Below are 15,300 nucleotides of genomic sequence, written 5' to 3' on the forward strand. Positions count from 1 at the left end.
CTGGTGAGGTACTCAGCAATAATAAAAACGTTTGAAATAATTCTGCTGTGTTCTCAGCAGCCTGTGAGCATTTGTCAGTTAGTGAAGAAGCACAGCTGCTATTTTCAGTTTACTCATTCTCTCATTTTCGCAAAAGTGATTAATTTTCATATCCTACACATTCATATAAACCACATACTATCTATTATTTTATCAGGCAAAATTTGCTGATTTTGGCGGTGGGCTGTGGGATATGGGGCTGCAGGGGTGGTCTCTGTGGGAAGAGACCAGGGGCTGTGCTGGACACAGCTGGTTCCAGCCGACTCACTGCGGACACAGCTGCAGCCACCAGAGGAGTTTGTGGTGCCTCTGAACCACCCAGGTGTGTCTCTGTTAAAACATATTTAAGAAAAGGCAGTAAGCACCAAGAACAGGAACAACGAGGCCAGAGCAAGAGGAGACTTCACCGAAGGAGGACGGAGAGAAGAACATGAGCCAAATAAGCTGCCTGAGCAGAAGCTGGAGTGCCCGCCTGAGCAGGCACAGAGAGGTTTGACCCTAAAGGGCTACACAGAAAAGTTTTTCAGACCTGTTTTTCATATTCAAATTAAAGGTGAAAGCAAATAAAACTAAACTTCCTAGTCCTTAGGAAGGCCTGATTTCAGGCCTGATCTTGCTCCCTTGGAATTAAATGAGGATTTCACCAGTGAATTTGAAGTAACGGTATGTAGCTCATTATGTGCAATAGAACTGAATATTCCTCTTTCATATATTGTTTAAATACACCTGGAACCAGCAAGTGCTCTTGATTAACTGAATATTTCTGCATTACCTGTATACTCAAGATGAAATCCAGCAGCTGAAACACTGATATCAGACTGAAAATTTAGGTACAGATTATTTGATGTGCTGTTGAGAAGTGGAGGTATGGTTGTTCCTGAAAAGAGAAATCAAAATATTCTTAAAATGCACGGAAACTGAACTAAATACTTACATAGATCTGTGTGTTTATAAGAAAAGAAAAAGAGAAAGGAGGGGAGAAAGGATGGGAGGGAGAAAGAGAGGTCGCATAACCAATTCCACTATATTTTGTCATCATGGATGTTATCAAATCTCTATCCCTGTAAAAGTTTTATTACATTTTCAGTGCACCACAATATCAGAGACATGAACCGTAGGCACTCAGGGAAGCAGGGTCTAATATAAATTTATTACACGCTTTTATCTACAAAAGGAGAAATATTCACTAAGGTTTTCATAAAAGCAAGAGCAAATCCCGCAACTGGAATAATTTTTAAAGTAACAGTCAAATATATCAAGCAGCTCTGAACGTATTTTGTAGGGCTATTCATAGAAATGTGATCAATTATTTATTTGTGTTTCAGCACAAGACAGCAATCTTATTGCCTGATTTCATTCCATACACATGAATGGAATAGCATAAAGGAAAACAAAACAAAACAAGAAAAAGTAAGGCAAACAGAATTGTCTCATTTATCTAAAATAAGAATGAAGAATGCGTTCTTCAGTCACAAACAGTTTCAAGAAGCATCTCTTTTAGAGGTCTGTATCTCTGGACCCTGCTATAAAAGCAGGCAAAAAATGAGATTAATAGTTACCTTGTTTGGGAGTTATTTAATTTCTAACATTTTTTTAACTTTATGAAAGTCTGCTAAGAGGTGACAGATTAAAATAGAATGAATACTACCTGCTGTTAACTATAGGAGAAAAAAATATGCACACACAAAAGAACTAGAAAGGGCTGTACGGTTACAATAAAGGGTTGAATTGGTGAAACACTTCTAAGTCACCTGAATAACTTCCAAGCCTTGGAGCATTGTTGTCAGCACCATCATAAAAGTCTAAGGAATCCCAGTTGTGTTCTGTGGCAAAACTCACCACTTGCACCTGTGAAGAAAAATGTGAGGTAAAGAATGTAAACAACTTCCCCCCTGTATTCAAGAACAGAGATGACTGTAAATTGTAGTCTCTGTTGCTTTCAGTCGTGAAAAGTTGTGTCTTGCTCTCGTTGTCAAAGAGAATGGAAAATCATCATTAAGGGAATAAAATTGCCTTGCAATATTCTTTTTTTATTTAATTGCCAATTCAGACTTCTAAAATCTGTTACCCTGAGTGACAACCACATATTACCCCTAAAGAAAGAAGAGTCACACAACTGAAAAATACAGGGTATAGAATATAATTCCTTTGTTTGGAAGACACTGAAGGGAAGACAAAACATGATATCATCAATTACTGTGGTTTCTTTGTGATTCTCTCTAGTTTATCCAGGGCTAAAACCAGCTCCACAGTGATGCACTCTGCATCATCTGCTCTGCCATGTTCACGTTTGCCTCCAGGTAAGAGCAACTTCCTGTGTTTGGTTCCCTTCATCATTGACTCATCTCCTGAGGAGCAGCACTCACTAGCATGCTACAAGCAAAAGACAATTATTCACTTCATTCCTTCCAGAGGTGACAACATCCTTCCACTCATAAGGAGGTACAAAGCACTAATCAGACAGACCACAAGAGGGAGGATATATCTGTTCCCCACAAAGTAAAGAAAGGCAGGGTTCCTCTTCCTGTCTTGGAGGCAAGAGGTTCTTGGATTTTTTTGTTTCAGTGAAATAATCGCCTAATGAAAAGCTTTTAAAGAAGCACAGATGAAACCCCAACCACTCTCAAAAAGGGGTGCCTTAATCACTAAGTTAGAGTTAAGCTTTTTTTTTTTTTACTGTTTTTCTGCCTCGCTTATTTGTCCTTTTCTCCCAAATGGAGTAACTTCAACAGAGGAAACATGCGCTGGTCCCAGTACAACTAGGTAATGAAGTTTGGGGGTTCCTGTGAAATGTATGACTGTATCACCTTCTAGGAAAAATGAATGTTCAGTTTGGTTACCAGCTTCTTGGACCAGGGCCTTAAACACTGCACTTCTTGTAGGAATTTGCCAGATACTACAGCCAAAAATGATTATTTTTGTTAAAGTGAAGCAATGGAGGGTCCCTGAGTGTTAGCATGTTTTAGATACTTGGAGGAGGCCCAGGGGATCCGGTCTCTCAGAAAACTTTAAGACTTGTCTGTTTACTTTTTGGTTCACAAGGGATTTAGGTGAAATTTACTGGTGTTGTCTCTAGAATATTTCTGAAGAAATACAGAATTGGACGTGCAGGCAGCTAGGAAACCATCAGACCAAATTTAAAATTATCTAATTTTTTTTCTGTGTTTTTGTGGCCAGATTTCTGCTAACCACAGTTTTTGTATTTATCATAAACCACCTAATTTAAAAAATCTATTTTAGTGCAACTGATGCTAGTTGCCCTCCCCATGTAGTCAGGAAATAGACAGACACAGATTCAGGCAGTGATTCAGAGCTGGAGTCTGTATTAGATGTTTTGAATTACCTACTCAAGATGCCTTTCTGTCCTAACTTTATTAGGAACCATGGTAGATTAATTTTGTATATAAGGTATTTAAGCTAGGGGCCTGAAGGCGGGTTTTTAGTCCACACTCTTCATATTTTACCTAAATCTACTTTTAAATTTCTGCTTTTTAATTTAAGACAGCACAGCATTTACATCTTACCACACTGTTTCAATTCAACAACGTAGTCATACCCATTGATAGCTGTTACACCTAGATAGTTTAAAATTCCATTTACACATTTCACAGAGGAATATACATTGGTGATATATTCATTTCCTTTAAAGCAGGGAAAGTGTCTTGGTTACTGTGAGGGAATAAATATCGGTCAGGAAAAATGTCCAGATATTTTATGCACTTACATAAACACAAAAGCATTAACTGTCACATTATCTTGAATATCTGCATTTGCACGCATTCTCAGGTTGGACAAAAACAGTCAGCCAAGTTTTCAAATGTTCCCTAAAGTAGCTGTTTGGTTATTTTTGGGGTTTTTTTTTTTTGTGTTGGGTTTTTTTTTTGTTGCTTGTTTTTCCCACAGTAATAATTATATTTTATGTATGTATATTCAGCTTTTTTTCTTTGCTATGAATTGAAAAAAAAATACAATTCTGATGCCATTTTTTTATGTCATTAGTAGATATAAAGCTAAGCTGAGTTCTGAAAAATAACTCAGCAAAAATGGTATGATGACTTCTGATGAGTACTCTGTCTCATCAGAATCAGCTGATTCATCATCCTGAATCAGCTGTACTCAGTTTACTTTCTCAGGGATTTATCTTCCTCAGACCTAGCCCTCAAAATCAGACAGGACTCAAGGTATCAAGCATGAATATCACACTTCTTTACTGTCCTGCTTCAGTAACAAAATTAAACATTGGACAGATCTAATTACAATCGTACAGGTATGCCCATGAAACTGGCCTGTTGGCATTACATTTATGTAAGTATAAAATATTAACGTATTCAGTAACTGATAATAGAAAGAAGGGATGGTATTTGCAAGCTCAGCAAAAAACTTTGGGAGAATTAGAAAAAAGCAAACAGTAAATATATTCTTCTTCTTATAACTCTGGAGCAAAAGAATATATCACAGATTAGATACCTAACTGGAAATCAAAGTTAGTAATTTTGTCTTTTAATGCAGTCTGAGATAAGAGATAATAATTTCCAAAAAGCAACAGTGACCAAGTCAGGACACCAACTAATGCCTAATTTAAATCCTCCGAACTATTCACCTAGTGTTTAACTTACATTACTGATTGTATAAGAAATACACAGAACAAAGTACCCTAACTTCGTCAACTGCTTAAATCAAGTAGTGTTCCTCAAAATCAAGCTCAAAACTGATTTATGTTATTAAATACTATTGATAATCAAAATCAGTGTCTTTGAAAATTGAACTCATAAATGTTATTATGTATGGCTTAGGTTGTATCTATGATGATTTAGTTGTTCTTCCATAATGTCTTTACATTTTTCTAAAGTATTTTTAGTTATTTAAAACAAAAAATAGATTTTTCCAAATGCTTATAAAATAGCAAAGTATAAACTTATACTATTTTTAAAATTTTCCTTGACACGGTAAAACATCTTAAAAGCTCTGTGATGTAGTTTATTAAAAAGAGAGCTTTCATAAACCATCCACAATGTTTTTCCTGATTCTCATTATTAAATCTTTGCGTACTGAAAGTATACTTTGTTTATTCATTTTCTACAGTAGCTATATTTTGAACCATGTTTGGACATAGAAAACTTGCTATCCTGGTTTCTTGATACGAGTTTTTCTAGGAATTTGATCAGGTGATACTGAAAAGTCCTAATTTAATAAACAATTGCCTTTCCAATAACCAAATTTCAGTTATTTACTGACCAAAAGTCAGTTTCTTTAGTGAATTAGAAAAAGTGAGATATATATGACTTTGCTTAATGGATACTTTTCTACTAAGTGTTCCATGAAGTTTTTAATCTAAATGTTAGTAAATGAGAATCCTGACAATATATGATCCATTCCCATGTCATCTTGAAACACTAAAGTGTTTTTATATCACAGTGAAATTCCATAACTATAAAGTAAATAACAGTTTCTAGAAAAACATATATAACTTGTCCACAAAAGAAATCCACTTAATTTTACTCTGTAAGAAAAGATTTATCCATTTTTGAGAGAAGAAAAAAATATAGCAGGAAAGCCTCTCTATTTCCTCTGGCTTACAAGGAATCACTGACCTATGGAAATAACACATTTTAAGGTATTGGTGATTTTCTTCTAAATAAAAAATTTCAAGTGTATCTTTTTAAGATTTTTGTAAATATGATTATTTTTAAAAGCTGCATGAATAAAAAGATGTGCAATAAATTCCATTGTAAGAATAACTAGTGAGATAGAAAAATGTATTAATAAATGACCCTTCTATGCTCTTGCATCAGGAAAAACAGTTTTAAACATGGTGATAACAAGCAAATAGCAAGTATACTTACCTGAATCCCAGCTCCCTCTGGTACTGTGATCTTCCATACACAATTCAGATTGTTGTCATAAGGCTCAGGGTAACCAGGAGACAAAATGGTCCCTTTGCGCTTTGTTAAAACTCCCCCACAGGGCACTGAAAGGAAATGGACAAGGCACAAGTAGAAGTGTGGACCTTCAGAAGTAGAGAAAAGTTGTTATAAAAGCTTACACAATGTTCAGCGTACCACGGTTGAAAACTTTTGTACATTTATGCTACATTCAAAAATTATTATTTGCCTCAGGAAAATAAAATCTTATATCTCAGAAACTGTATTTTAAATGATGAAAAAAGAATAGGAGAAAATTAGAATTATGTCTGTTTTCTACCTGACAGAATCATGCTTATTATTTATATTCCCCTTATTTATTTGATCTTTAATAAAGTTAAATCCATTCCATTGCTTCTCAGAAATCTTACAAAAATAAAGCATCACTTTTAGGGGTTGAGAATGAAGTTTGGACAGTTATGTATTTTGTTAGTATAAAAATTAAAAACTAAAAAAAGCAAAATACTGCTACTTTTTTGTTATCTAAATAATTAATAGCACCAGTTTCAACTCCTTGACTACTTTCTTTGCTTATGTGAGTTACCACATTACAGACTATGGATCTATCACATTCGTAAAGAAATTGCTAAACGCCTGCGAGGCTGCACTCCTCATATCTCTGCCCGTGGATTAATACAAGTGTTATGCATGAAATTGGACGGAGGCATTTGGTACCATCAAGTTTCTCTTCTGAATGTTCAACTTGAAAGTATCTTGTCTAGATCATTAGATGCTCTAACAGGGACAAAGAGCTTAATCTAGATACGGATATTCGGTTGGTATTTAAGAAGTTGAGGGAAAAGATTGATGAGATGGTTTATCAAAACCATTAGAAGTTAACGTATCACTTCTGCGCAAGTTCTAAACTGATTTCATTACACACAAATCTGAGGAGTTAGAAAGTATGTAGGAGAATGCAACTTATCTTAGTAATGAATACTGTAGCCACATTTTGTGTTGCATATAATTGATAGAATCTGTTGGGAACTACATGGATAAACTAAAGGTCAGTGTCACTTAAAGTGTTTAAATAATTACTCATAACAGGACGAACAGACAGAATGACTGATGTCTGCTATCTGTAAGGAAATAGTCAAGCGTTCACTAGAGTTAAGGCAATTTAATATGGTCATGTCTACCACTTCAATTATTAAACTGATTTAGTTCGATGCAATTTTCACCTCATATATATTTTATCACTTTTATTGGCACAATGATTTTCACACATAAAGTGGCCTGTAACCCTTTCCCAGTTCAACTTGCCTAGAGACAGATAGCACTCTCTTTCACAGACTAAATAACGGACAAGAATATCAGTAATATACTGTAATCAATGGTCAAAATAATGATTTCAACACTATTGAGTTGTTATATATGAAAAACAAAGGAACTACATTTCAAGGGAGAAAATATTACAATTCTACTGATTTAACCATAATCACTGAGAATAAATGAAATACAGTTATATACTTCAGCTTCTTATTGATATATAAATTGTGGTTCCATTCCTATCCCTGAAACAGTCTAAATAAACATTATTTGTGTATAATGGCAGATTAATGATATTTTATTACTATTACTCCAGTGGTATTAGTTTTGATCTCTATCGGGATTTTAGTATTTTGGAGAAAATCTTTTATTTTACTGAAAATCACTTGGACTCTACCATGCACCATCACCCGATTAGCACAGAAGATTCAAAATCAACCTCATGAAAAAATGTTATCTGTTTTCTTTTCCACCACTAATCTAAAACTCTGAACATAGAACCATAGAATTGCCTTTTGGAAGGGACCTTTCAGATCATCGAGCCCAACCATCATATGTACTATGTACATACATACACACATGTGTACAAGCGTATGTACTTCTTAATGCTGGAGTCAGTATCGTAATGCAGTTTTGGCATGGGTTAGGATCACTTTTTATATGAAATCTCTTCTATGTCAAGAAAAGTAAAGTAACTAACTCATACATATATTTACTGTTTTGGTTGGGAACAGAGTTCTTCAGATGTCTTCATCCTCAAAATGAATAGTTTTCAGTGTATTCAATTTGCACAAAATGAATGTGTAATGCAGTCAGAACTGCAACTGATGTTACAGATGGAAAAGTTTGATGGCATTGCAAAAACATCTGTGCAAACAATAACCATTTTAAATTCATTTCTAAACAAATGATGTTTTTTATAAAAAAACAAGCCAAACTCTAATAAAGCATAGTATGCAAATGTATCATATTTGCCCTTGGCATAAAAATGGAAAAATGTACTATTAGAATTTTATCTCTTTACTGTGGGGCTTTTCAGCACAATCACCAGATTTCCAGTTGGTGCAAATCAGCTTTATAAATGTCAATGGATGCACATTCATTTAAGAATTTAATTTTGAGAATTTAATCTTGTATGATTAGAACCATACAAAGTATGTTTTCTGATCTGAAAAATTACTGCTTTTTTTTCCTGACAATTAGCAAAACTCTTCCTAAGGAAATCTTTAATACGGTAATGTTCCTTCTAATAGCTTGCAGTATCTTGTTAGAGATCTGAAGGTGAGATCATGCCTTGCAAGCACTCAGGGCACAAACAGATATTTCTGAGTCCTGATTAAGGGACAGCCAAGGGACTGTCACTAACATTAACATAAAAGAAGGTAACATATAATTTATGGCAGCAGAGTATGTTCATGAAACTCATGAAATGTCACAGCAAGGTTAGAATAGAAAGGGGAATAAAATCTTAACCTTGAATGAAGAAGAAAGTGAACAAAAGTAAGCAAGAATAAAATACTTTAGAGATGACATAAAATACAAAATGATGACAAAGAAGGAACACGTTCCACTGGAGAGAATGGCCTAAACTTTGGGCGGTAATTAATTATATTAAAAAGCCGTAAGAACTCACCAACACACGTAGGGAGTGAATCATTCCACTGTGCCAGTGCGTTTGGTACTGTATCACATCTAATTGCTGTTGACCCATGGAGAATATAGCCTGGATTGCACTCAAAAAGAACCAGTGACCCAACTGCAAATTCATTTCCAATCCTTTTTCCAAATCTTGGTTCGGGCACAGAGCTACATTGTGTCGCACTCGTTCTTGGAACAGCTGCAAACATACAAACAATTGTGGATTCTTAATTTTAGATTTCGTGGAGGAACACAGATTTTGACTGGAAGTAAATGGCTCGAAATATCATTTGTTATTTGCCAGTTAAGAACATTTTCATAATCCCCAAATGAATCTTCCCAATACGGATTGCATACTTTTGATGTCTGAGTTACTGTTTGTAAGAGCATAGCACTTATTATCTCACCAAGATTAAAAGCAGTGCATAAAATCCACATTGAAACCTTTCTAAAATGGAATTGGAAAAACTACTACGATGAAATATTCAGCTAATACATGGTTTCAAAGTACCAATTCTTGTCAGGTAGATATTTACATTTATTCCTGTGGATTTCTAAATGTGTATTCTGACTGTCGGATCAGGATTTACATTTAATGAAAGACTGAATTGCATTTGGAGGTACTGATGTATAACCCCTTCTGTGTATGACCCATAAAAAGGAAAATAAGGTAACCCAATAAGAAGGATCGTAATAACAGCAAGATCACTGATTCAGCCACAGGTAATAACACTTACAGTTATTCATATTTAAATTGAGAAATAAACCAGCCAGATGGATCTAGCATTAGTCAATCAGATTAGCAAAAAGAAACAGCTGCTTTATATAACTGTCTTCTCAAATTTGGCACCTCTCTTAGGCTTCTTAAACATTTGATTTAAGCTTTAAAATGCAGGTGAAAGAACAGTCCTAAACATTTTTCAAACCTTACAGAAATAGTGAAACTTATTGTATCGTTAACAGGCTATTCCTTCCCTCTACATCCCCAGTCTGTTCTACAATTTGTGATTAAAAGAATAAATGTACACATTTTTCAATGGTGTCTCACCTTGATAAACAAAATGAAATCCTTTAGCTGTTATTGGTCCAACTGAAGTAAATCTAACCGTGATCTGGTTACCTGAGCTCAATGGAAGGGATTCACCTACTCAAACAAAGCAAATACAAAGCTATCATAAGCACTTTTTCCTAAAGCAGCATTCAAAATACCTGTCAATATCTTTTCAGCTAGAAATAACCCTCCCAAACCCCTGTTCTGCTTCAATAAACTTTGCAAGATACAGATTATTTCAATAATTTACCTTGGCAGCATTATGTTCTAGAAAAGGGATACTAAAGCTTATCTCAGTTATTAGGAATATTTGTTGTTCTCTTCCTTTACCAAAAAAACCCCCGAACCTAATAACTTTTTTTAACTGAGTGAATTTTAAATTTAAAATTTTAACAATTTTACTTTGTTAAAAAATACACGCTGCTTTCCCTTTTAAATATATAATACTAATTTCAAATTGCTCACTAGATAAAAATCATAAAGGCATAGAGTAAGAAGCCCAAAACACTCACTATAATAGCTAAATATCAGAAGAAAAAAAATAGATTCAATTTTTCTCCCATTTATTCAGTAGCGTGAAGAGTTCTGAGTGGTCAGCTTTTAGTTCAAAATCACTATTTTATATGTTTGCCTGAATTGCGTGTAAGAAACTATAATTTTTTTCTTTTTTTTCTGCCTACAATGTCTTTGTAGGTTCATAAAAAATAAATAACAGTTTAATGACAGTTCTATTAAAGGATACCTGAATGAGATCCTGAGAGAGAGGATAACAAAGATGACTGCAGAGTCGGGCCATCGTATACTTCAACTACATCATGGAGTGATGTCTGGAAAAATACAAACTGGCCAAAAACCACTGACCAAACAGGAAGCAGAAAAAGCAAGAGGTAACCAATGGTAAAAAAAAAAACAAAAAAAACCAACCAAACAAACAAAAAAAAAACCCGGGACAGAAGATGAAAAGGAAAAACAAACAAACAAAAAACCCATTAATATATATATTTTAAAATATTTAAATAAATCAATCAATAAGTAACATTTTTTATCTGATCACTTAATCAACTGTCAAGGTGTTTAAAGTGATTTTTTCATACCATTACAGCAGTAAATGAATAAAAATGTAATTCCATATTTATACAAGAGGCAATGGAGGTACATAAACCATACATATACTTGTTGAAAGATTCTAGTGATGATGGAACAAACCCATTTTTCTGCTGTTGAATATACCTTCAAATTCTCTGCTCTCCCCTACCCAACACACATCCAAATTCTGAGTGCAGTCTCCTCCTCTGTAATTCTAGGCATATTACTATATACTGTATTTTATTAATTAATCTTGTTGATAAGCCTCTGTAAGTTTTACGTACTTACCTTGGCATGTTTCATTTTTCTTAAGAACATTAACATTCAGTGCATATTTACCTTTGTGAAATGAATGAGCAAGTGATTCAAAGCAACAAATGCTTTTCAGAATACATATACTGAATCACAAAAATTATTATTTTTTAAAGTCATACTAGTATACTAGTCATACTCAATTAAAAAATGTTAATTTTGCACTGTTCAAAGTTCTGTGCAGCACATTCACATCACAGGTGTTTGCACTTTCAATACGAGTAAACAGTGAAAAGAAAAATAATTATTTAAATTAATTCTGTCCCAAGCACCTACAAAGCATGTACATCCTGATTTAATCACCATTACTAGCAATAGAGGGGCAAGTAGTTAGGTACCGTAACACCTATAACGAGAGACAGAAACAGTTCTAGTTCGTTATCCAGGTTAGACATTTTGGGATAAATGTTCCAATGTGTTGCTACTAGATTATATTTGTTTGCCAGTATATTTGCATAGAATCTTTATTTGGCATATTTTGTTTTAAAGGATGAAGTAGGTACCTACAATTCTTCCAATTTATACACCCTTAAATCTTTAAAAACAGCATATTAAAAATATGAATTCTCTTTTGACTAATTTTTTTTTTCTTCCACCTTCCCAACCCAGCTATTGTTCCTGAACTTGGAAGCAGTAAAAATTAATTCTAACTGTCTAAGCCTCTTGGGTGCGCTGCAGACTAGACGCCAGAATAAGGCTTGGGATGGCTTTATGTGTAAACCACTAGAAGAGGTGTTTTACTGACAGGACTAAGAGTAGAGAAGTACTTATCCTCAACACATAATTATTAACAAGAATGACTGAACAACTTAATGCGATTGATAAACAAAGAAATGATGTTATAAAAAACAATCAGATATAGAAAGAAAGAGAAAACATGAAATAACTGAAAATGAAAAGACGTTAAAGATGTCAAAAGGTAAAAGGAATACATATATAGACCCATAATACACATAAAAACATAATTAAATAATTTTTCTATAGCTAGTGAAGATACAGATTTAATTTTTCCCAAGGTATGACTATACAACACAAACCTACAGAAGCCCTGAAATGTAATGGAATTGTATTTCTATATCATCACATGTATATCGTAAATTTACTGTTATCAGCAAATTAAATATTCTCACATAAGGTTACATTTAATATCAATAGTCAACATCACAGTAGTGGAGGTTTTCCATACCACACACAGATTAGCCAGATAACTGTACTTGGTTATGGCAAATTAATGGGAATTTATACTACTGCACAGTGTATCTGACATCCACAACTGTCTAGTTCTTAATCTCTTAATCAGTGGAAACAGCTTTTATGGAACTGTATGCCTTTCACTGCAATCTATTGGCCTTCTATTGGTAGTCTCAGATACTGTTCTCTCAGGTGGAGTCCCCAATTTCCTGGCAGGACATCCAGAAGATTAGAGAGAATAAGGAAGAATAAAGGATTCTCTCTGCCAATAAGGGACAGGTTAGGAAGGGCAAAAAGAATTGTGATTCTTAAAGCTCTCAGGTGTTGTTTTCCTCCCCTTCACGAAGGCAAATAAAATACCTGTCTCAGAGACACAAAAAGCAGGAGTGCACAGATCTAGTTCTGAGCTGTAAACCATACAGCTGTCCTTCCTTTGTTTTTCTTCTGTAAATAAAGCATTGACTGAAAACATGCTGGCCTGCCCTCTTTCTTGTTACTGCATTGCTGCATTCCCAGGCCAGGAAGGGAAGGAGGAGATGGGAAATGCTACATCTTCTCATGTTCAAGAAAATAAACTGTTTTTCTGAATGCATGAAAAGATATATGTTTGGGGAAAGGAGATGGGGCAGTTAGAAATACTAGAACCTCAGAATGAGGAATTCAAGTGAAATTGCACAGAAAAAGACACATGCATATTTCCCCAGAAATGCGCATAATTCCATATAAAATGGGAGAAGAATGAGACTCAGGCCTTTTCCCAGAGCTGGAACAGGAATGAACTCTCTTAATTAACACATTTCTTGCTTGGTCCTAAAATCAGTGAAACTAATTACATTACATAAATTATCATTCTCCTCCAGGCTTTAAACCTCAATCTCCCTTTCTGCTTCTCCCTTTCTGTTGCTCATATCCATCTCTCCTCACCTGACTCACATGCATACATGTGAAACCCTTTCTGGATCTGCAACACACAATAGTAAAGGAAAAAGAGTCAAAACAGTAAATTTCATTTTAGATACTATGTATATTATATTAGCAACAATAATAAGCAATACTAATACGTTGCATCTGAAATATAATACAGAAGTCTGAAAGAAACACCACACCATACCACCTCCTTTCCTCTATAATGGATTATTTCAATTTGACTAAACTGAAATTCAAGCATCTATTATTATTGTTTCTTTATACAGATAACATTGGTTTATTTACCCTTACAGACAAAAAACTGCGTCTTACTATTTTAATTACCTTTAAAGCTCTTAAGATTGATTGTATACCTAAAATATTGAATGTATCTCACTTTGCCTACACTACCTAAAAGTTAGATAGTTTTTTGGGGCTTATTTCTTGAAATTTTTCCTGAAGCAGAATAATCATGTTCTGGAGGGGCCTTTCTTTCTCCATTAACTAGAGTTGGAACCTAGACAACTAGTATAAACTAGATATTCCATTTTTAGGTGACTGAAGAAAGCTTAGCTAAACCTCATCCATAGTCTTTTGACCTTACAGACACAATTTCTTCTTCTTGTCTTACAAAGCAGTCTTTTAAAAACCTTGACTATACACTGAAGACGTGAGATTATATCCCACTACATATTAAATAAATAAATGTGTGCTAAATAAACAAATGTGGTTTTATCCATGCACAAGCTGACACGTTATAACATATGTCATGTGTCCAGCAACAGAAAACATTACTTTCCACCAGAGTATACTGGTGTGTGTTATGTTTTTTTAAAGAAGGAAATAAGGACGTATGTTGTGAAAAGGACAAGGGCAGAGCTCAAGAAAAGGGTATGTTCCTTTTTCATCTAAAGTCAATATCCAAGTATTCCATTGTATATTGACAGACCATTTGCCTTTAATGACAGTTATTATGCTCTATTTTCTCTTGTGTCCTTTTGAAAGTGAAAGAATAAGACGTCTCCAAAATCTGCTTTAAAATATATAAAATTAATGACCCATTCAAATACTAACAATTTCCACTGGGTTTCCTTCCAATTAATGAGTTTCACCAATTATAATGAACAGTAAACATTCAATATGGTACATCAGTAAAACAAGAAGTGTTAAACTACGAGAAGCTCCTAGTGCTACAAGTTTCTAGTGCGTTAACTGGCATGAAGCAGAGGTGCTACGAGTCAGCAAAGACCTTCCCAACTGGTTTACCAATGCTTGCTCAGTTGTGCCCTATTGTTCTGCTATCACACACAGCTCACATTCAGCTGCCACCTAAGGAAAAGTTGTTGGATACATTTTTACCCAATCTTACAGCATACAATGCGTAAAACAGTAACAGTTAATGAAAAAACACTTCACAAGTATTATCTATTTTGGTATTCTGTCTAATATGGAGAACATCTGCTATACTTCCAGTCAAAAAACTGCCTGTATTTGTGCTGAATAAGAAGCAGTAATGCTCAACATCGAAAACAATCAAACATCACAGACTGGACTGTCCAACACCAACACACATGCTCTTTCATTTACTCTCATTTCATTCCTATACAATAGGAAGAATGTTTAGAAAAACAGAGAGAATAATAATATGGCCAAAAGAGGGAAAACAAAGCACTTGTGAAAGCTAGTGAAAAGTGTAAGAGAAAAATAGATGTACAGAAGAAAAATAAAAGATACAAACCAAGATACAAGCATATACACTAAACAGGAAAAAAATAAAACTACTATATTTAAATCATATTACATTTACATCATTATTACATTTAAATCATAACACTACATTTAAAAAGAAAAAGGCCTCTATTCCTGTGACATTTGCTTAAGGCTTAC

General features: G+C 34.3%; 1 protein-coding gene across 1 annotated transcript in view; it reads right to left on the reverse strand.

The window, feature by feature from the left end:
* CSMD3 (CUB and Sushi multiple domains 3) overlaps window positions 1-15,300 on the reverse strand; it is a 600,957-nt gene that overhangs the window by 107,329 nt on the left and 478,328 nt on the right. The window contains exons 33-38 of the mRNA XM_014965576.1: window positions 10,661-10,774; window positions 9,916-10,011; window positions 8,863-9,066; window positions 5,883-6,007; window positions 1,791-1,887; window positions 812-916 (exon numbers count right to left, since the gene is read on the reverse strand). Of these exons, the coding sequence (XP_014821062.1) occupies window positions 812-916; window positions 1,791-1,887; window positions 5,883-6,007; window positions 8,863-9,066; window positions 9,916-10,011; window positions 10,661-10,774 (741 nt within the window). The remainder of the gene's footprint in view (window positions 1-811; window positions 917-1,790; window positions 1,888-5,882; window positions 6,008-8,862; window positions 9,067-9,915; window positions 10,012-10,660; window positions 10,775-15,300) is intronic.

The sequence above is a fragment of the Calidris pugnax genome, unplaced genomic scaffold (genome assembly GCF_001431845.1).
Source record: "Calidris pugnax isolate Ruff unplaced genomic scaffold, ASM143184v1 scaffold41, whole genome shotgun sequence".
Taxonomy (NCBI): domain Eukaryota; kingdom Metazoa; phylum Chordata; class Aves; order Charadriiformes; family Scolopacidae; genus Calidris; species Calidris pugnax.